Source organism: Rattus rattus, chromosome 1, assembly GCF_011064425.1.
Source record: "Rattus rattus isolate New Zealand chromosome 1, Rrattus_CSIRO_v1, whole genome shotgun sequence".
NCBI classification, from domain to species: domain Eukaryota; kingdom Metazoa; phylum Chordata; class Mammalia; order Rodentia; family Muridae; genus Rattus; species Rattus rattus.
The window spans coordinates 168950768-168972920 of NC_046154.1; the positions used below are offsets into that span (position 1 = coordinate 168950768).

The following is a 22153-nucleotide window of genomic DNA, read 5'->3' on the forward strand; positions in this document are numbered from 1 at the left end:
AGGAAAACAGCCAACAAAATCAAGGCAGCCATACACAATGAACTGCTGATGATATATGCAAATCAAAGCAGTTCTCTCATCCATGCCCATTTATATTTTTCCTAGGGTGGATGTGGAAGAATTTCCAATGAGAACCCTTTTTCTGGTGCTTGCACAAGTCAGCAGATCTCCAAAGCCCAAGTAAAATTCAGGCTGATTAAAACCCCTAAAAAACCTGCAAAAGTCACAAGGCATTCAGTGGTTCAGACACTAGGATGAAACAAACCTCTTCTGCCTCTTCCAAGGGCGGACATCTCAGACTCTCAGCAGAGGCCAAGCAAGTCCCCTGGACTGGGACAGAAACAGCAGCAAAAGCGCCCCTTCCCAGCATCAGGTATCTCCATCCTAGTGGAAGATTTCCCCCAAGTACGGCTACTGACTGACTCTGGGCTCCAGGCAGAGAAGGCGCCTCAGCTAGCCCGGTGATCTCCAGTACTCACACAGTTAAACCTCTTCCGAGGAGACGGGAGAAGTGGAGCAGAAGGGGTGGGGGGGGAGGGGGAGAGAGAGGAGGGAGAGGGAGCAAAGAGCGGGGAAGGAGGGAGGAGAGCGGAGGGAGCACGGAGGAGGGAGCAAGGAGGGCCCCGCCCACTGGGCACAGAGCTGCACCCCCATCCCCTGCCCTCCCACGGCCGGCCCCTGGCCGCACCTGCCGCGCGCACACGCCCCCCGCGCGCCGAGCCTCCGAGCTGCCGCCGCCGCCGCCCTCCGCACGCACCCGCCGCGGCTCGCCCGCACAGCCCGCACAGCCCAGCCTCGGCGCGGGCCGCAGCCACCCCAGCCGCGGCTGCCGCGCTTCTTGCAGCCGCGGGCCGCGGCCATCGCCGGCCTGAAAGAGCCGAGCCTGCGGGGCGCGGAACCCAGTAGGGTCCAGGCTGGGCGCTCGTAAGCACCGGCCGCCTCTGCCGCTGTGGTTCGCTACCCTCTAGCTCCCGGGAGGACGCGCTTGACTCGCTCCTCATCAGCCTCAGAGCTCCGTGTTGCTCCTCAGTGCCGGAGCATCCTTCCCCGTGCTCAGCATCCTCCTGTCAGCGCCGGAGCATCCTGCCCAGTGCTTGGCATTCTCTGTGCTCAGAGCTCTGCATCCTCCTTCCGTTCCTCGGCAGCACCCGGGCCCGGTCCCCACCCGCTCGCACCCCACCCGCGGGAAGGAGGCCTCGGGAATGCAGGGGAGTGGCTGTGGGGGCGCGTCGCCGCTCGGCCAGCCCCTCTGCCCAAACACGGGCTGCTCCCCATTGTAAAGCTGCTCCGGGAGAAGGAGGACGGCGTGCTGCTCCCTGTGCGGGGCTGCGGGGAATCTCCGCGTGCTGAAGCCCGGGCATCCTTTTAGGGTGGGGCGGGGAGGGCCCTGGCTTTTGGGGAGTGGACCTGGAGGAGGACCGGAGCAGGGAAAGGACTCTGTAGCGGACTCGGTGAGAGACTATGGGGAAGGACCAGGAGCTGCTAGAGGCTGCTCGTACTGGCAATGTGGCTCTGGTGGAGAAACTCCTATCTGGCAGGAAAGGAGGGATCCTGGGTGGTGGATCCGGACCTCTGCCCCTGTCTAATCTGCTAAGGTAAGAATTGGCACCCACTGCGGGCGCGAGGGGTTGGTGGTGTTCTGTACCCCCCTCGTTGGCATTGTGATGGGTACGTTCTCTCCTTAGGGTATGGCACCTTGGAGATGTCAGCGATTCATTCTTAAATTAGGCAGGAAAACAGACCTTGTGTGTGAAGTGGAGGCATGAGCCTCCCAGTCAGACTGATGGTTTAGACTCTTGGAGTAATTTTAAAATAGCTTTTTCCCATCAATGCGTCAATCAGCTACTTTTCTCCAAGCTGTGGTGCAGAACTTGTACAGGTCCTGATGTTGCTAGAAGAAGATCGGCATGCCCGTTACTGTTGGTGTTTGCAGCTGTGAAAGCCCACCCCTACTAGTTGGCTCTTTAAATGAGAAGCTGTGGGATGCTTGCAGTTACCCCGTGACAGCCACGGCCTCCCTGGATTGCTGCTACCTTTTCCTGCAGAAGGCATCAGCGGTGGGTTATGATCCCACAAAAACAAAGCCTGTGGACCTTCTGAGGAGATGTCAATCAGGAGTGTGTAAAACTTGATGAGGCAGGTGAGGCAGCTTTAGCCAGGACTTTTAGTTTCCCCGGACACAGCTGAGTGAAACTCAGGCTGCTGGAAGCCACATCCGGCTTGGGAAAGTGTGTGTGGAACACAGCAGAGGCCTTTTAATGTCAACATGTTGCAGGGGAGACAAATATTGCTCAAAGGCTCTTTCTAAGGTGACATTAAAAAAAAAAAAAAGTCAAGGTCTTTACTCACCATACATAAGCTAGGGAGAGCCGGGTTGATTTGTGTGTTTGGGAAACTATTAAGAGTTGAATTGAACGAATGAAATCGCCTAGGAGGCAGGAAGCCCGAAGAGCACTCACTAAATGAAATTCAAGGAAATCTCTTCAGTTCTCAAGTTGTATTGTTCAGTTTGTCCTGTGTAGTTTTGGAAGCGTCTGTCATCATGCATAGCTCTATCTTAAAACATCTCTTAGGCGACTTAACGATACCTGTTAAAAAAAATTTAAAAGCTGAAGTGATTTTTTTTGCTTAAAAGTATTTTGTACTACTTTTTATAAAAAAATAAAAAGTACATATGTTTGGAGTGTGTGTGTGTGTGTGTGTGTGTGTGTGTGTGTGTGTGTGTGTATGCCATCTAGCCCATTCAGAAAACAGAGGACAACTTGCGAGAGTCTGTTTTTTTTTTTTCTTCTTCCCTCTATCATGTGGATTCAAGAAGTGATACTCAGGTTCTCAGGTTTGAGAGCAAGCAAACATCGTTATCCGCTGAACCTTCCTGATGCTATGACCCTTTAATACAGTCCCTCCTACTGTGACACCCCAACCATAAATTACTTTTGTTGCTACTTTATAACTGTCATTTTGCTACTGTTACCAATTGCAAGGTAAATATCTATGTTTTCTGGGAGTCTAAGGCAAGACCTGTGAAAGGGTCATTTGACTCTCAAAGAGATCGCAAGCCCTGGGGTTGAGAACTGCTGCTCTGACCTCTTGTGCTGATGTCCCTAAGTGTTTGATACAAACTTTTGCATGAAAATATTGTGTTGTATACACAGTTTCCCATAGGTTGTGGTCAAATGGTGCAATTAATTACACTATTGTCTCTAGGGAAAGGAAAAGGTTATCTTACAGTGAAATGAACATAACTGAAAAAATGGTGAGATTTAAAGAGCCATAGACTATTATATATAATTGGTGACAGTGACATATTGGAATGGTATTTCATTGCAGAACAATGACTGTGTGTAGACACTCTGCCCCCCAGTGGGTCTTAGACTTAGAAAAGATAGTTATTCTGTGTGCCCCATTTTCAAATACAGGTAGGTAATATACATATTTTAGACTACAGTTCTGATGTTTACCTCTAGATACTTTATAGAAAAAGTCAGCTACAGTTTTAAGTGATAAGTGAACCAGGTGTGTTTGCAAAAGTATCAATGCGTAAGTGTAAAAATGATTCTGGCTGTGTGCTAAAACCAGTTCCTTAAAGATTAAAAATTAATATTCTTAGAAAATAAAGAATTCATTAGCAATGAGAGATTTAGTTAATTTCATTGACACAAAGTGAAACAAATGTTTTTTTTTTTCATATACTCCCTCCTCAGTTGTGTTATTTTTGAAACAGAAACAGTTGACAAGTTTTAGGGTTAATGCACCAAGTATTTAATGCTAGTAAATATTTAAGCCAGAAAAGCACGAGCCACGGTGTTTATCTGGAATGGGTCTTCTTTATTACTGGTTTTGTTGGGCGGCCCTGGTAGCTCTATAGGAACAGGCATGGAAAACGATGTATTCATGGGGACAGTTTGAATCAAGCTGCAAACCCCACAACTAATGGCAGAACCTTCCAGACTTGCATTTACTTACCTCACACTGACCCAACAACTCTCATATGTCTTTTAGCAGAATAGGAGCTGCAATTGTATTTAGGTGACCCTTTGAATAAAATGTTTCTAAGAGGACATATTTTATGTGGTTATCACCTTATCTCATTAATGCTTGCCATCAGAAACTTACAGGGTAATGGAGGTGTGCTCTTCTCCAGCAAACATAATGGCCCTCGGAAGTATTTTAATTTTTTTTTTCTTGGAGTGAGTTGTGGAATAGGTTAGTCAGTCTCTTCTGCTTGCTTTCTTACATGTGTAGTATACTAATGATGGCAGAGTCTGGGGTAGTAGCTTGCATGTTTCATCCAGAGGCCAATACTCATTTCACAGATGAAAGACTAAAGTGTCCAAGGTTACTTAATTAGTAATGCCAAGGATTTGAAACCCAGAGATTAAAATTTGCCTTACTGAATCTTCAGTCACAGACAAGAATTTATTTTGTTTCCAAAGTTTAAGGTGTGTGATCAATTCGGAAAGTACAGTCTACATGTCTTTTTTTGTTTTTTTTTTAAGCCATAAATAATCATTACACTTAAAAATCATTTTGCCAAGAAAAAATATATTCCTGGACTATTTGTTTGAGACCCAATTGGATAAAAGTTTTTTCAGAAGATACTTTCTGTTTACTTGTGATTTACGACACCAGCTGTGGCTACGTCACAAGGAGGTTTGCTTGAGTGACATTGCAGTTTTTAGCGGGCGTAAGAATGCCCTTAAATGACTTCAAAAAGCCATACTCACTGTGAAACATTGCAAGGTGGAAATAGAAATCTATTCCTGGGGCTTTTGTGAGGATTAAATGACACAAAAAGTAACAAATAAGGATCACTGAATACATAGGTGTTCATTGTTAAGAGTTAGGGTTCCTCCACCGCTGCAAAGCCCACGAGACACTGTGAGACTTGATTTCTTAAGGCCTTATTCACTAAACTGGGAGGAAATTGCCACACTAAGTTTTTCACTGGAATCAGAATCCTCAGGTAGAAAGGGGCCTTTAGTCCAAGTTCTTACATGGTGTAGGGGTTTCTTGTGCAAATGATCTGAAGCACTGTTAACGTTGTTAGTTATCCCGAGCACCGTTAATATTCTCAATAATTAGACCCAGTGCACACATGCGCCTGTTTTCGTGGCAGGATCTTGTTATCTTTCTGAGGCTGCTCTTGAACTCAGCATCCTCCTGCCTCAGGTTCCTGAGTGCCAGATTACAGGCATGCTGCTCTGCACCTGGCTATTCTGTTTTATCTTTTGATCTCTATGATCACAAAACATTATATTTTTTTATTGACCGGAAATCCACTTTGTTGTAACTCCCAGCAGCTGGTACTGGCTTGGCTGTATGGGTCAATCCAAAAAGTTTCTGAATTCATCTGCCAAGACAGTTGTGCAGGGAAACGCATTTAACTGTAGTGTTTCCTCATAAACTCACTCCTTTTCATGGTAGAACTTCTCTTGACTTTAACTGTTTGTGACTATAAGGTTTATGGGTTAAAATTCAAATTTTCATGTCTTTTTAAAACCATCCTTTTCAGACCGTTGAATATTCTCAGATTTCAAAATGCCTCATTGAAATATGGCAAAAGGCTGTACTAGGTGTCAGTGTAGAGTGAATGGCATGGGGTTGATATACTGGTGTATAAAAAACCAATTGATTATAGAAGAGCTTGATCATAACTTGATTATAGTTTCATAAGAAAAGTAACAGCAAAGACTCACAATGTATGGTTATATGTCTAGCTATGGGCCCCAAAAATGGAGGTAGTATTTATCTTTGAGCGATGGGGCTGTGGGCTATTTTTATTTATTTTTTTTGATTGTGCTTTCATGGATTATGCAAAGAGACTATGTTGCATCTTTTAAAATATGATACAATTAAACGATGACCACTGCACGATTGCTCTAAGACTTTGCTATAGGCCAAGCTTTTCTGAGCCACAAAATTGACGTTGGTTCTTATTATCAATGAAATCTTCCAAGTAGTTTCTCTTCTAACAACCTGTGAAGCCGTAATTCCCACATCTGGTACTTGTGAAAGTGTTGCTTAAATTCAAGTTACTCTTACTACATTTCATCTTGTTCTACCCTCTGCTTGTAACCTGTGTGTATCTTTTTGGACGCCCCAGTCTGCTTCTCAGTGTGTGTTCTTCCCATTCCCACAGAATGGGAACTTTATAACCATAACCGGAAACCAACACACCGTAAGAGAGTCCCCAAGAACCGCTTTTCCGCCTATGCAGTCTCTGTGGTAGTTTGCGCCTGGCCTTTCTTCTTGCATCAGAACTATGAGGTAAACCCGCCAGTGAGCTGTTCATGTTCAGTACACCAGGAAGAACACTGTGAAGTGTTCTACTTATTGTCTTTCTAAATTCATGCTGTGGTCTGTTTGTGGCATTTCCTTGAGCTATCCCTTTAGTCGTACGACTGTAAGTTTGAACGAAGTCAGTGCAACTTGCTTCTCTCTGTGAGTGAGCCTTTTGTGACTCTCGATCTGGTGAATATTCCTTGTACTTGGATCTAAATCTTCCGGGTCTGGATATCTAACACGCACTTCTTTTAAGAAGTTTAAGTTATATTTATTTACTGCACATATATCTATATGGGGGGTGCATATGGAGATCAGAGGACAAGTTGAGGGAGTTCTATCTTTCCTTCTACCCTGTAAGTCTAAATGGCTCTCAACCTATGGGTTCCAACCCCTTTTGTGGTGTCAAACGACCCTTTCAAAGGGGCCGCACAGCAGATATCCTGCATATTAAATATTTACATTGTGATTCCTAACAGTAGCAAAGTTACAGTTATGAAAGTAGCAACAAAAATATTTATTTTTTTTGGTCAGGAGTCACCGCAACAGGCAGAAGTGTATTAAAGGGTTGCAGCTTTAGGAAGGTTGAGAGCCACTGGTGTGGGGGATTGAATTCAGATCTCGAGGCTTAGTGGTAAGTGGCTTTACCCACGTAGCCATATCAGTAGCGCACACGTGCTCCTTTTAAAAGCAGCCCGGCGTCTCTTACGATCTCTCTGTTTGCAGCTTTATTATATCCCTTTATCTGTGTGTCTCCTTTAGCTGGATAATGATCCTCAACAGGGAAGATAGAAGAAAATAGGACTAGGAAGAATCAAATATACGACATTGTTATGAACAACAGAGGATTGTGATGACACTGATCTATGGGTTTACACTGGCAGATCCTAAGATGATGTTAGTGAACGTTTACACTCTGTATTCTTCAAACTTCACCTTTTCTCTGGAAAAGTAACTCTTTACTTTTCTCTAGTCATCCCCCTTTCGTTTTTAGAGAAATTTGAGCTCACCAGAGTTCTCAGGTTGGGCCCCCTTCCCCTTTTCTATTCAACTTATATACATACAATTTTGTCTTCTGAAACTTACATGCTCCACAAAACAGCTGCAAAACCTTGAAAATATAATTTTGGTACACTCTTTTATTCTAAGCAAAAGTGATTTGCATTTGTAATGCATTTTCATTTTCCACTGATATTAAGAATTATTTATATTTTAATAAAGCAATAAAGATTTGCTAATACTTTAGATTTATTTAGGTTTTCTTTTCCTTACCTTTCTTTTTCTTTTTCTTTTTTTTATTTTTGGGCAACATAATTAGAATTAGAAAACAAGCAGCTACAAGAAGGTTCTTATTGAATCTCTTTTCTGTTTTCTTTCTTTCTTTCTTTTTTATTAACTTGAGTATTTCTTATTTACATTTCAAATGTTATTCCATTTCCCAGTTTCTAAACATCCCCAACCCTTCCCCCCTTTCTTTTATGGGTGTTCCCCTCCCATCCTCCCCCATTGCCTCCCCCTAACAATCACGTTCACTGGGGTTCAGTTTGCAGGACCAAGGGCTTCCCTTCCACTGGTGCTCTTTACTAGGCTATTTTGCTACCTATGAGGTTGGGCCAGGGTCAGTCCATGTATAGTCTTTTAGGTAGTGGCTTAGTCCCTGGAAGCTCTGGTTGGTTGGCATTGTTGTTCAATCTCGAGCCCTTCAAGCTCTTCCAGTTCTTTCTCTGATTCCTTCAAAGTTCATGGTTTGCTGCTGGCATATGCCTCTGTATTTGTTGTATTTGGCTGTGTCTCTCAGGAGATTACATCCTGCTCCTGTCGGCCTGCACTTCTTTTGGTCTAATTGGGTGGCTGTATATGTATGGGGCCACATGTGGGCAGGCTCTGAATGGGTGTTCTTCTGTGTCTGTTTTAATCTTTGCCTTCTATTCTCTGCCAAGGGTATTTTTTTTTCATTCACATTTTGATCATCCGTCTTGAGTACACCGATTCTTAATTTCCTCCCTGTCTCACCCCTGCCCCAAACCCTCCTTGATGTTTTCCAACTTCATGGCCTTTTTTGTTGATGTATGCATGCACATATACATTCCTAAATATGACCTGTGCAGTAGTCCGCTCTTCCCTAGAGAAGACAATTTCTTCCACTTTCAGCATTCCTTAGTTGACTATAGTTTTTTTTGTTCGATTTTTAATTTACATTTCAAATGTTATCCTCTTTCCTAGTTTCCCGTGCATAAATCCCCTATCCAATCCCTACCACCCCTTCCCATCTTCCTGCCCTGACATTCCCCTACACTGGGGCATCAAGCCTTGGCAAGGCCAAGGGCTTCTCATCCCACTGATGTCCAACAAGGCCATCCTCTGCTACATATAGAGCTGGAACCATGGGTCTGTCCATGGGTACTCTTTGAGTGTTAGTCCCTGGGAGCTCTGATTGGTTGGTATTGTTCTTATGAGGTTGCAAACCCCTTCATCTCCTTCAATTCTTTCTCTAACTCCTCCATTGGGGACCCCATTTTCAGTTCAATGGTTGGCTGCAAGCATTCACCTCTGTATTTGTCATGCTCTGGCTGAGCCTCTTAGGAGACAGGTATATCAGGCTCCTGTCAACATGCACTTCTTGGCATCAGCAATATTGTCTGAGTTTGGTGGCTGTATGTGTATGGGCTGGGTTCCCAGGTGGGGCAGGCTCTGAATGTCCATTCCTTCAGTCTCTGCTCCAAAGTTTGTCTCTATATCTCCTCCTATGAATATTTTTGTTCTCCCTTTTAAGAAGGATGGGAGCATCCATACTTTGGTCATCCTTCTTCTTGAGCTTCATGTGGTCTGTGGAGTGTATCTTGGGTAATTCAAGCTTTTGGCCTAATATCCACTTATCAGTGAGTGCATACCATGTGTGCTTTTTTGTGATTGGGTTACCTCACTCAGGATATTTTCTAGTTTCATCCATTTGCCTATAAGTTTCATGAAGTCATTGTTTTTGATAGCTCAGTAGTACTCCATTGTTTAAATGTACCACATTTTCTATATCATTCCTCTGTTGAGGGACATTCAGCTTCTGGCTATTATAAATAAGGCTGCTATGAACATAGTCGAGCATGTGTCCTTGTTATATGTTGGAGCATCTTTTGGGTGTATGCCCAGGAGTGGCATAGCTGGGTCCTCAGGTAGTACTATATCTAATTGTCTGAGGAACCTCCAAACTGATTTCCAGAGTGGTTGTACCAGCTTGCAATCCCACCAACAATGGAGAAGTGTTCCTCTTTCTCCACATCCTTGCTAGTATCTTTTGTCACCTGAGTTTTTTTTTTAAAGATTTATTTATTTATCATATATGAGTACACACATACCAGAAGAGGGCATCAGACCTCATTACAGATGGTTGTGGCTGCTGGGATTTGAACTCAGGACCTCTGGAAGAGAAGTCAATGCTCTTAACCACTGAGCCATCTCTCCAGCCCCTGAGTATTTTATCTTCGCCATTCTGACTGGTGTGAGGTGGAATCTCAGGGTTGTTTTGATTTGCATTTCCCTGATGACTAAGGATGTTGAACATTTCTTTAGGTACTCCTCAGTCTTGAGTTCTTTGTATATTGGATATTAGCCCTCTATCAGACTTAGGATTGGTAAAGATCTTTTCCCAATCTGTTGGTTGCTGTTTTGTCCTGTTGACAGTTTTCTTTGCAATTTTATGAAGTCCCATTTATTGATTCTTGATCTTAGAACATAAGCCATTGTGTTCTGTTCAGGAAATTTTCCCAGTACCCATGTGTTTCAAAGCTCTTTTCCCAGACTATAGTTGTTGTGTGTGTGTGTGTGTGTGTGTGTGTGTGTGTGTGTGTGTGGTTAAGACCGTCTCCTTTGCACTTTGACACTCACTATTGTTGTTGAGCTCATGTTTTGGCAGACATGTTGGTGAGTCTGTTTAATACATGTAGGCCTGTATATAAATATACATACATAGTTTAATTTTTCTCCTTTGGGCTAACAATGCTCCTTCCAAGAGTAGAGATCACCTTACAAAACCCCCAACACCAGGGAAGCCATCTTTTGAGTTGTCCAAGGTCAGTGTTGTCCAAGGGACTTCCAAAACATATAGGCTATTGCTGTTGCCCTTGGTTCCCCCCAGAGGTGGAAAGTGAGTCCTTGCTGCTGGAGACACTATGCACTTGAGGTACAGGATCCAGAGGCCCCTGATCTTGAACTGACCCAAATGAATGCTTCCTTCCTGCAGACTATCTTTCATAGTACCAGAAGATGCCATGCAACTTTCCAAAGGAGAGGAGCAACCAACCCTTCTACTGAGCTCTGACACCTATGAACCACAGCATTGGCCCCAAGGGTGCACTAGTGGCATGCATGTCATAGCAGTAGCCAGCAGCTCTCTAACTTGACTTAAGATCCACTTCATAAGAAGGAACTCATCCCTGATACTGGAAAGTCAACTAGCAACCCAGAGTAAGTGAAGCCATGGGTCTTGAAGAGGAACCTACAACCACCACTTTACTAAACCAGCATAATCCTTTACTACACTCCAGATGTTCTTCTTAGTCTTTTTTTCAATTCTTCAAAGAGTTGAGTGCTATGTGTAGTACATTTCATAAATTGTTGTTGAACATAAACGATTCACTTCTTAAGATTCCCCCATGGGAAAAAGTAAATTAATAAGAAGTGGGAAGAAACAATTTTCTGGTCACCAAGGACATATCAATCAGTTACCTTACAGTTTCTCAAATTTAAAGGTTTTGGTGATAGGTAGAAGGAACTAAGAGGTGACTAGAAACAGAAAAAAAAACCCAGCCCTGTGATTTTCACAACTATTTGGGCAGCTAGATTATTGGAGATCTGATAGGAGAAACTTGCTTTCAAAGATGCTGCATTTATTAAGTGGGGTGTACCACACATAAGAACAGTTAAACCTCCTGAAGATGTTATGTCCATAAAAATAGTCAAGTTCCAAGGGGTTGTCTATTTTAGTGATGTTTGAGGCAATGATTGCACTATTGTGCTCAGGGAGCAATGTCTGCCCAAGTGAACAGTGCCAGCTGCATGATGGGTGTAAGGAGAGAGGAGCGGGAGTTTTGGCATTGACCTCCTTCTCTATGAAGTAGGGCTTTCAGCTTCCTCTTTAAAATGATGGGATGCTATGGTGGCAGTAAGCTAACCCAGTGCCTGCTTGTCATCTTGTCTTTCTGTTCTGTTTTCTTATGATGCCAGGAAAACCAGGGTATCCTCCATGCTAGATGAATGTCCTGCCATTTACCTTCACCCACCGGTTCTGGCTAGTTTTGCATTGCACAGTTCCTAGGGAATGTGCACCTCAGTGCATGGGAGGGTGGGTACAACTCTGCTCTGACATCAAAAGGACTGACCAGTGCTCAGCAGAGTGTCGACCGACATTAACAGTCTAACTTCTTAGGTGACAGTAAACAATCCGGTTAGTTCAGTGGTCCACTGGAAATAGTTTATTTTGCATATGGAATAATGTAAATGAAGGGGTAGAAAAGATGGGATTTCAATGTGCAGACCTGGAAAATATTTATTACATTTTAGTGAACTTGGTTTCCAGTTTAAGCACATTGCAGAATTGTCTAGTTAGTTAAAATATGATGTTTTGGTTTCTCATATGTGGGTTTGAAGAAATATCTTACATTTGAAAAAGCAGGCTTACCTGCCCTGTGTTCTCCCTGATGGGTGCGATGAACAGACCATGCGAGTTCCATAGGCAACGCCACCCAAGACCTAATGACTCTCCTGTGTAATTCATGTCTAGGAACTCTTCCTAGAGCCAAGTTTTCCTCCATTTTTACTTCAGCAGGATAGCAAGTCGATTCCTTTCTTTCTTTCTTTCTTTCTTTCTTTCTTCCTTCCTTTCTTTCTTTCTTTCTTTCTTTTTTTTGTAAAGTTAAGTGAATCTTTGAAATAGATTCTTTGAGAGAGAATGAAAAAGAAGTTTGGTTAAAGGATATGGTTTTGTTTTTTTTTCTGGTTTATTCTACTACAGTGCTGGAAGAGTGTTAGTCTCTGAACCTGTTTCTTTTGTTTTGTTTTGTTTTAAAGAAATATTTATTTTATGTATGTGAGTACACTGTCACTGTCTTCAGACACACCAGAAGAGGAGAACAGATCCCATTACAGGTGATCATGAGCCACCATGTGGGTGCTGGGAATTGAACTCAGGACCTCTGGAAGAGCAGTCAGTGCTCTTTACCACTGAGCCATTTCTTCAGGCCCTCGAACCTGTTTCTTATGAGCACTGCTTTCTTATTAAGTGGTAGTGTCTTCATGTATCTAATGGAACATTGATTTACTCATGCTATAGGCAGTTGGAGTCTGTGAGAGAGTAGCTTTATGTTTAAAGAGGGTAATGACTTCTGCTTACAAGACCAGAGTCAGTCTGCTCACACTGGTTACCATTTAATCAAAATGGACAGATCAAGTCGTGGTTGACGGCTTTGGGTCTAAACGGGCAGCCTCAGATCCTGCTTGGTATTTCTCTTTCTCACGCCACATTTCCTATATGCTTCCTTACTCAACTACCCTCAAGAAGGTGAAGTGGTTTCTACACTTTGCTAATTATTGCAGACTCAATTCGGCCATAGTTTTTCTTCCAATTGTCCCTTCCCTAAAGGGAGACAGAGGTAACTGGTTGGCTTTTTGTCAGATTAACAAATTAGAACCACCTGTGGGCACGTCTTTGGTTCATTTCCTTGATTCATGAGTGTGTGGAAGGGCACAGCACAAGCACATCGTGGGTGGTGCCCACAGTGCTGGGCAGGTGGTTCCGGGTTGTATAAGAAAGCAAGCTGAGCAAAGCCATGGAGAGCAAGCCCGTAGGCTGTCTTCCTCCAGGGTGTCTCCAGCGGCTTCTGTTTCAGGCTCAAGTTCTGGCTTCTCTTTATGAGGCACTGTTCACGGTATGTTGGAGTAAATCATTTCTTCCCCTGTTGCTTTTGATTAGTGTTTGCTTACAACAGAGAGATAAACAAGAGGAGAAGGAAAGCAGGGAAGCGATCTTGTGAGCGGTAGAGCTGCATTGTGGGAAGTAGAGTAAGAACAAGTATTGCACCTTTAAATTAGCAGTCTAGCCTGGCAGTGGTGGTGCATGCCTTTAATCCCGGCATGGGGAGACAGACAGGTCTCTGTGAGTTCAAAGCCAGCCTGATCTATAGAGTAAGTTCCAGGACAGCCAGGAACCCTGTCTTGAACCCCTCCCCCACATACCCCATCCCCCCCAAGTTAGAAGAGTGTGGAGTGTTCTTCCTGCAGCTTTGCTGTCTTGTCCACCTCTGGGGTTACTATCCCCCTTAACCTGTGAGGGAGCCAGCGCCCGGTGCCCTCCTCCTCTTTACCTTCACCCTAACCCGCTCCGGGGAGCGGACAGTCAAGTGATACGGAATCGAGGTTGATTGGTAGAGCTTTTAGGAAGAAAACATCTTTTTATTATCCTCATTGTAAGAGACAACAAAACCTGAGGCAGAAATAGCATAGCTACGCTGTGCAGCTCTGTGGCCGAGTGAATGGAATAGGCTTTGCTTGGTTCATAAGAGGGGTTAGATGAAGACGTCGTTATCCTTCCTTCTCGAAAGACCGAAGAGGAAAGAGATTTATTGGAGATGCAGCTGGTGATAAAGAGTCTCTTAAAAAGTTTAGTTAATTCCTAGAAATTTTTTTGGTAGCACTGGGGCTCAAATATAGAGCATGCTAGACATGCCCTTCGCCATGAGCTACGTAAACTAAACTTTTGATTGGATGGATATTCAGAGAGAAACATCTAGTATATTGTCGTCTGCTTCCAGAAGTTACAGGGGACAACTGTGCAGTAGAATCAGGTAACAGTTTTAATATCTCATGTGGCTTGAGATTTGAATCAAAATGTTTTAGGTAGAGTTATTTTTATTTGGGAATATTTCGTGCTGCAAGTTGATTTCAGTGTCCATGTGACTCCGTAAACATTATTGTACAGGACAGTGTAAACATTATTGTACATTTGAAGTTTTGCCTGGGATTCCAGTTAGCATTTTTTTGGCATTGCTAGCCTTCCCCCTTTCCCCTACCTCTTTCTTCCTTGTTTACTTTTTGTCCCTCCCTCCTCTTTCTCTTACTAAATTACTCTTAGCCATGTAAGGTTTTTGCTTTGTCCTCCTCTTACTAATCTACATTTGAAATATCTATGTCATATACAGATATATTAAACGTAATATTTAGTGTTTCGGAAACACTGAAAAGGGCTGCATTTACTTACAGGATTGTCTGTTTCATACAGATGCCGGTGTGGAGATCTGTGAGTAAAGAGCTATGTGTTTGTGGGAGCAGTGAGGACTATGTAGGGATGGTCTTTGCTCTGGCAAACTGTCAGCTGACTTGTGCATTGTTTCTTGTTGGGGGTGGTCTGTCATTCTGAGCATTGGAAGATATTGAGGACGCTATCAGAGGAAAATGGGAAAACTTAACAAGTGGCTGTTAAGCCATTGCTTAGAACATTAAACAGGTTTTTGACTGTTATGTATTAGGGTGTACATAGACCAAACTTGATTCTACCAAACGCATACTATCTGACTGACCAACTCAGTCAGGGATTTAATAGAACAGACAGCTAATTATTTCAGTGGGTATTGATAAGGGGTTCTGCGGTTCCTAAACTTGATGGGGGTAATCTTTTCCGAGCCCCAGTGCTAGTGGATGGAAGAGTTTTATGAAGAGTTCGAATTCGCTGAGGTGTAACCTGCTGTGCGATACCACACAGTACCACCCGAACACTGGCACAAAGAAAGACTTAAAATATGAAAACCTTTTCAATTTTGCATGGGAGGAGCATGCAGGGAACCTGAGATGGGAGGTGCTGCTCCAATCTTGTAGGACAAATAGAAATTTACTGGACTGACAAGACTAGGGGATGGATATTTTAGGCGGAAGGAGCAGTATATCCAGTGACAGTGTGTGGACATGAAGAATGTGGTTCAGAAATGTTGCAAACAGTCTGTTTTCATGGACAAGAAGTAGGCCTAGAAATTGAGGGATTTCTGGGGGTTCCATAAGGAGTTTTAACTTATCTTGAAGGCAATGAATGTGTATTAGCTTCTTGGTTTTCTTATGTAATGCATCGGTTATCCACTTATTATAGCAGCATGCCTGAAAACTTTTGAGTAAAACTTAGAAGTTACTTACCATCTTTATTACTTGAGAATTTTCCCCACTAGCAGGTTCTATGTACTTATCTCACAAACCATTCAATTTTGGATTCTGGATTTCTCGTTCAATAGTTTGTGATGTGTTTCCAGTGTGATTACTTAGCCTCCATAATCATATTTTTTTCTTTTTTCCTTTTATTCTTCCATAATCATATTTTTTTCTTTTTCCTTTTATTCTTCTCCCACACATTACATCCTGACCACAGTTTTCCCTTTCTCCACTCTTCCCAGGCCCCTCACCCCACCCCCAGAAAAGAGCGAGCCTCCCAGGAGGTCAACCAAACACGGCATGGAAAGTCACAAGAAGACTACACACGAATCCTCCCGTCCAGGCTGGACGAGGCAACCCAGTAGGAGGCAAATGAGTCAGAGACAGCCCACTGTTAGACTTTCACAAGAACACCCCCACAGGGCTGGAGAGATGGCTCAGCGGTTAAGAGCACTGACTGCTGTTCAGCGGTCCTGAGTTCGAATCCCAGCCACCACATGGTGGCTCACAACCATCTGTAATGAGAACACCGCCATAGAACCATAACATATATGCAGAGGACCTTGCTCAGAGCCATGGTCCCTTTGATGTCGTGATCAACGTACGAGCCCTGCTTACTTGATTCTCTGGTCTGTGTTTTTGTGGTGTCCTTGAGTCCTGTGGCTCCTGAAACTTCCCTCCCCTGCCATCTTCTACAGATATTCCCTGGCTCTGCCTAGTGTCTGGCTGAGTCTCAGCATCAGCTCCCATCAGCTCCCATCAATTACTGCATGACACCTCTGTGGTGACAAGTAGGATAGGCACGTTTAGTCCTATCCTGGGTCTCTGGGCCATCCAGACAGTGTCAGGTGTGGGTTCTCTCTTGAGCTATGGACCACTCAAGTTGTACCAATCGTTGGTTGGCCACTCCTGCAAGTTGTGGGCCACCATCACCTCAGAACATCTTGGAGGCAGGAAGGATTGTAGGTTGAAGGTTTTGTCTCTGGGTTGGTGTCCCAGATCCACTGCTGGAAGCCTTGTCAGGTTCTAGAAGAGGGCCAGTTTAGGTTCTGGATTCCCCATTACTAGGATCTTCACTAGAGTCACTTTTGACAATTTCAGGGAGTTTCTATTGTACTAAGCTTCCACATTGCTTCCTAAATGCCCCCACAGTACTCCTCCACTCTCTGGTCCCTCTGAGTTCCCTGGTAGAGTTTTTGGGGTTGGCTTATGTTTGCTGTTGTGTCATCTGTGAATAGCAATACTTGGATGTCTTTCTTTCCAATCCGTATCCCCTGGATTTCCTCCAGTTTTATTGCTCCTGATAGAAAAATCAAATTTTATATTGAATAGATACTTGGGGAGTGGACAACCTTGTCTTGTTCCTGAATTTAGTGGAATTGCTTTGAGTTTCTCTCTGTTTAATTTGATGTTGTCTATAGTTCCCTGTAAATTGCCTTTAATATGTTTAGGAATGTCCCTTGTAGCCCTGATCTTTCCAGGACTTTTATCATGAAAGGGCTTTGGATTTTGTCAAAGGCCTTTTCAGCATCTAATGAGATGATCGTGTGTGTGTGTGTGTGTGTGTGTGTGTGTGTGTGTGTGTGTTTTCTTTTAGTTTGTTTATGTGGTGGATTCTATTAACTGCTTTTTCATATGTTGAACCATTCCTACATCTCTGGGATGAAGCCTACTTGATCACTGTGGATGATGTTTTTGGTGTATTCTTGGATTCAGTTTTCAAGTATTTTATTGATATCTTTGCAACATTCATTGTTCATAAGTCAAATTTGTCTGAAATTCTTTCTTTGTTGAGTCTTTTTGTGGTTTGGGTATCAGAGTGATTGTAGCCTCATAAAATGAATTTGGCAAATTCCTTCTGTTTCTATTTTATGAAATAATTTGAGGAGTATTGGTGTTAATTCTTCTTTGAAGGACTGGTAGAATCTTGTGACTAAACTGTGCTGAAACAATCTGTCCCTGGGCTGTTTGTTTGGGAGACTGTTTTTAATTAATCATTTTATTCATTTACATTTTCAAATGATATCCCGCTTCCCAGTTAACCCTCCACAACTCTCTCTTCTCTCCTCTCCCCTTTCCCCCTATGAGGGTGCTCCTCTACTCACTCACCCATTCCTGCCTCACTGCTCTAGAGCTTCCTCCTACCCTAGGGCATCATGCCTCCACACGACCAAGGGCTTCCCCTCCCATTCATTCAGATAAGGCCATCCTCTGGAACATAGGTATCTGGAGCAATGAATCTCTTCATGTATATACTCTTTGGTTGGTGATTTAGTCCCTGGGAATTCTGGGTGGTCCAGTTAGTTGTTATTGTTCTTCCTATGGGGTTGTAATCTCCTTCAGCTCCTTCAGTCCTTCCCCTAGCTCTTCCACTGAGGTCCCCAGACTTAGTTCAATGGTTGGCTGTGAGTATCTGCATCTGTATTGGTCAGGTGCTGGTAGAACCTCTCAGGGAACAGCTATATGAGACTCCTGTCAGCAAGTCCTTCTTGGCATCAGCAATAGTGTGGGAGTTTGGTGTCTGAAGATGGCATGGGTCCCTAGGTGGGGCAGCCTCTGGATGGCCTTTCCTTCAGTCTATGTTCCATCTTTTGTCTACGCCTTTCCTTTGGAGAGGAACATTTCTGGGTTAAAAATTTCGAGATGCATGGGTGCCCCCATCCCTCAACTAGGGGCCATACCTATTTACTTGAGGTGTTCTCTACAGGCTGTCTCTCCCCTTTGTTGGGTATCTGCTTTTATTTCCTTAGAGGTTATAGTTCCTTTTAAATTGTTCATCTGATCTTGATTTAACTTTGTTAACTGGTATCTATTCATTTCTTATAGATAGTTTCTAATTTTGTGGAGTTCAGGTTTTTAAAGTATGACCTAATGATTCTTTGAATTTTCTAGGTGTCTGCTGGTATGTCCCCCTTTTCGTTTCCAATTTTGTTAATTTGGATATTCTCTTTCTGTCTTTTAGTTAGTTTGGATAAGGATTTGTCTATCTTGTTGATCTCTTCAAAGAACCAACTCTTTGTTTCATTAATTCTTTGTTTCATTAATTCTTTGTATTGTTCTTTCTGTTTCTATGTTATTGATTTCAGCCTTCAATCTGATTATTTCCTGTCGTCTACTCCTCTTGGGTGCGTTTGCTTCTTTTAGCTCTAGAGCTTTCAGATGTGCTGTTAAGTTGCTAGTAAGCTGTAGCTTGCTGTCTGTAAGCAGATGAGGGCGGTATGAGATCTCTTCCTTTATGTAGGTAGGCACTTAGTGCTATGAACTTGCCTTTAGCACTGCTTTCATTGTGTCACATAAGTTTGGGTACATTGTGTCTTCATTTCCATTGAATTCTAGAAAGCCTTTAATATCTTCCTTTATTTCTGTTCTGACCCAGTTTTCATTCAGTTGAGAGTTTCTCAGCTTCCATGAGTGTGTAGGCTTCCCGTTGTTTCTGTTGTTGAAATTCAGCCTTGACCCCTGGTGGTCTAGTAGGATGCGGGGGTTATTTTAATTTTCTTGCATCCGTTCAGACTTTCTTTGTGAATGACTGCATGGTCAATTTTGGTGAGATTTCTGTGAGGCACAATGAAGAAAATGTCTTCTTTTGTGTTTGGACGAAATGTTCTATAGAAAACTGTTTAGTCCATTTGGTTCATAATGTCTGTGAGCTCCAATATTTATCTGTATAGTTTTTGGCTGGATGATCCGTCCTTTGGTAAGAGTGGGGTATTGAAGTCTCCCACTATCAATGTGTGAGGGTCAGCGTGTGATTTAAACTTAGTAATATTTCCTTTACCAACCTGGTTTGCCCTTGCGTTTGGGGCATAGATGTTGAGAGTTGAAAGATTGTGTTGATGGATTTTTCCTTTGATGACAACGAAATGTTCTTCCCTGTCTCTTTTGATTAATTTTGGTTTGACGTCTACTTTGTAAGATATTAGAATGGCTACGCCAGCTTGCTTCTTAGGTCAGTTTGCTTGGAAAATCTCTTTCCAACCCTTTACTTTGAGGTAATGTCTATCTTTGATGTTGAAGTGTGCTTCTTGTATTCAGCAGTGGGATGGATCCTGTTTTCCCATCCATTCTACTAGTTTGTGTCTTTATATTGGGGAATTGAGCCCAATGATATTGAAAGATATGAATGACCAATGAGTGTTAATTCCTGTTATTTTGTTGTTGTTGTTGTTGGTGGTGGTGGTGGTAGTGTGCGTGTGTGTGTGTGTGTGTGTGTGTGTGTCTTTCCCTTCTTTTGGTTTTTCTGGTGTGAGATTATTTACTATGTTTTCATGGGTTTAGCTAACGTTCTTGAGTTAGAGGTTTTTTTCTAATACCTTCTGTAGTTTGTGGATAGATATTGTTTAAATTTGACTTTATCATGGCATATCTTGTTTTCTCCTTCTATGGTGATTGAAAGTTTTGCCAGGTCTGCATCTGTAGTTTCCTAGAGTTTGTAGAGCATCTGTCCAGCCCCTTCTGGCTTTTGGAATGGCATTTCCATTGAGAAATCAGGTATAATTCTAATAGGTCTGCCTTTATATGCTAGTTGACCTTTTCCTATTACAGCTTTTAGTATTCTTTCTTATTTTGTTTGTTTAGTGTTTTGATTATTATGTGGCGATGGAACTTTCTGGTCTAATCTATTTGGTGTTCTATAAGCTTCTTTTACCTTTATAAGCATGTTCTTTTTTAGGTTAGGAAATTTTCTTTTATTATTTTGTTAAAAATATTTTCTGGGTTTTGACCTGATATTTATTCTTCTCTTTCTTCTATTCCTATTATTCTTAGGTTTGGCCTTTTCATAGTGTCCCAGATTTTTGGATATTTTGTGTCTAAAAATTTTTAAATATAACATTTTCTTTGACTGATATATCTATACCTTCTATTGTTTCTTCCATGTCTGAGATTCTATTTTCCATCTATATTATCTGGTAATGTTTGTGTCTGTAGTTCCTGCTCCTTTACCATGATTTCCTATTTCCAGAATTTCCTCATTTTATTATTTTTTTTATTGCTTCTACTCCCATTTTCAGGTCTTGGTTAGTTTTATTAGTTTCCTTCAAATGTTTTTTTTTTTCTTTCTTGGTTTTCTTGAAGGAATTAATTCATTGCCTCTATTTTTTTTATTTCATTTCTTTGGTATTTTCTTTTTTCTTTAAGGGGACCTCTGTCATTGTCATAATGTTGGTTTTAAGGCCCTTTGTGGGTACTGTGTTGGAATAGTCTGGGTTTGCTATAGTAGGATAACTGGATTTTGGTGGTGACATATGGCCTTTGCTGCTGTTGACTGCGGTCTTACACTGATGTGTAGGCATTTGGCTTTGGGTGATCATAGGTTTACGTGCGATTCTGTGTTTTTGTTGGATGAGCATTTTGTTTTTGTTTTTTTTTGTTTCTTCTTTGGTCTTCTGGCGTTGGTAGCTGGTGGTTGAGTAGAGAGTCTCTACCTGAGTAGGGGGCTGAAGTCCTAACTCAGAGGCCATACTCTGGTCTAGCAGGGGATCCTCTGCTAGAGCAGGGGTTCTGGCTATAGGTGTGGTATTTACCTTTCTGACCCTCTGTGTGGCCTCTGAGCAGGGGATTTCCACTAGAATTGTGGCCCTAAGTATTTTTATTGCTGTCTAGTATGATTCTTCAGAGACTTCCTGTACCCAAACAACACATGCTTGTTAAGTTTGCATTTTCTGAGCTTACCCCAGATTCACAGAATTTCTATGTATCATACCTGGAAATATGCATTTAACTGATTTCCCCAGATGATTACATATGTGCCCTAAAGTCGGGAACCTCTGATCTGACATGCATACTATTATTTAACCATTTCTATAGGCTGCGGAGTGAGTTTTACTTGCTTTGTGTAAGTAATCCTGCGAATGTCTTCGCAAGTCACCGTTTCCACTGACTGCATCTTTAGGATTCACATCTAGAAGTGGAACTGCTCCTGTTGTGTTTATACTGTATTATGTGCTGGACAGCTGATTCTCACAACAATCACAAAAGGCCATCGCTAGCCTCATCTTCCTCTATGGGACGAGAAATCAGGAAAGTTGCATAATTTGCCCAAAGTTATACTTAGTAAGTAACAGATCCGAGATTCAGATCCGGGCATTTCTGACCCCAAAGGTCGTCCTCGTTGCTGTTTTGCTTCTTAGTTACATAAGGATCAATGCCTGTCCTGGGTTAGAGAGTAAAAATAGCAATATACTTCAGTATATAAATAGTACTTTTCCTGTAAAATTATACAGCACCTCATCTCCATTCTAGCAGCGTTCTCAGTTTTGTTTTCCTTTGTTGACAAGTTTCACAGTAATAGCGATAGTTAGCTTTAATTTTTTTTCTCGACACAAACAGTAAAATGAATGTTAAATAAAGATGTTTCAAAATTTTTCTTTGTGAACCATTTTATTTTAAAATAGTACAATTGTCCTATTAAATTTTTACTTTTTGCATTAAGGTGTGTGTGTGTGTGTGTGTTTGTGTGTGTATGTGAGTGTGTATGTGTGTATGTATATGTGTGTATGTGTATGTTGGTGTGTGTGTGTGTGTGTGTGTATATGTGTGTATGTGTGTGTGTGTGTGTGTATGTGTGTGTGTGTGTGTGTGTGTGTATGTGTGTATGTATATATGTGTATGTGTATATGTGTGTATGTGTATATAGGTATTTGTGTGTTTGTGTGTGTTTGTGTGTTTGTATGTGTGTATGTGTGTA

The 22153-nt window shown here is 42.4% G+C and overlaps 1 protein-coding gene across 7 annotated transcripts in view; it reads left to right on the forward strand.

Moving 5' to 3' along the window:
• Positions 1 to 1115: 1115 nt before the first annotated feature.
• Positions 1116 to 22153, forward strand: part of Anks1b (ankyrin repeat and sterile alpha motif domain containing 1B) — a 1103087-nt gene continuing 1082049 nt past the window's right edge. For 6 of the 7 annotated variants that reach the window (XM_032911305.1, XM_032911312.1, XM_032911325.1 and 3 more), the window contains exon 1: positions 1116 to 1595. In XM_032911305.1, coding sequence (XP_032767196.1) covers positions 1462 to 1595 — 134 coding nt within the window. In that variant the 5' untranslated portion in view covers positions 1116 to 1461. The remainder of the gene's footprint in view (positions 1596 to 22153) is intronic. The other variant, XM_032911232.1, reaches the window with a different exon arrangement.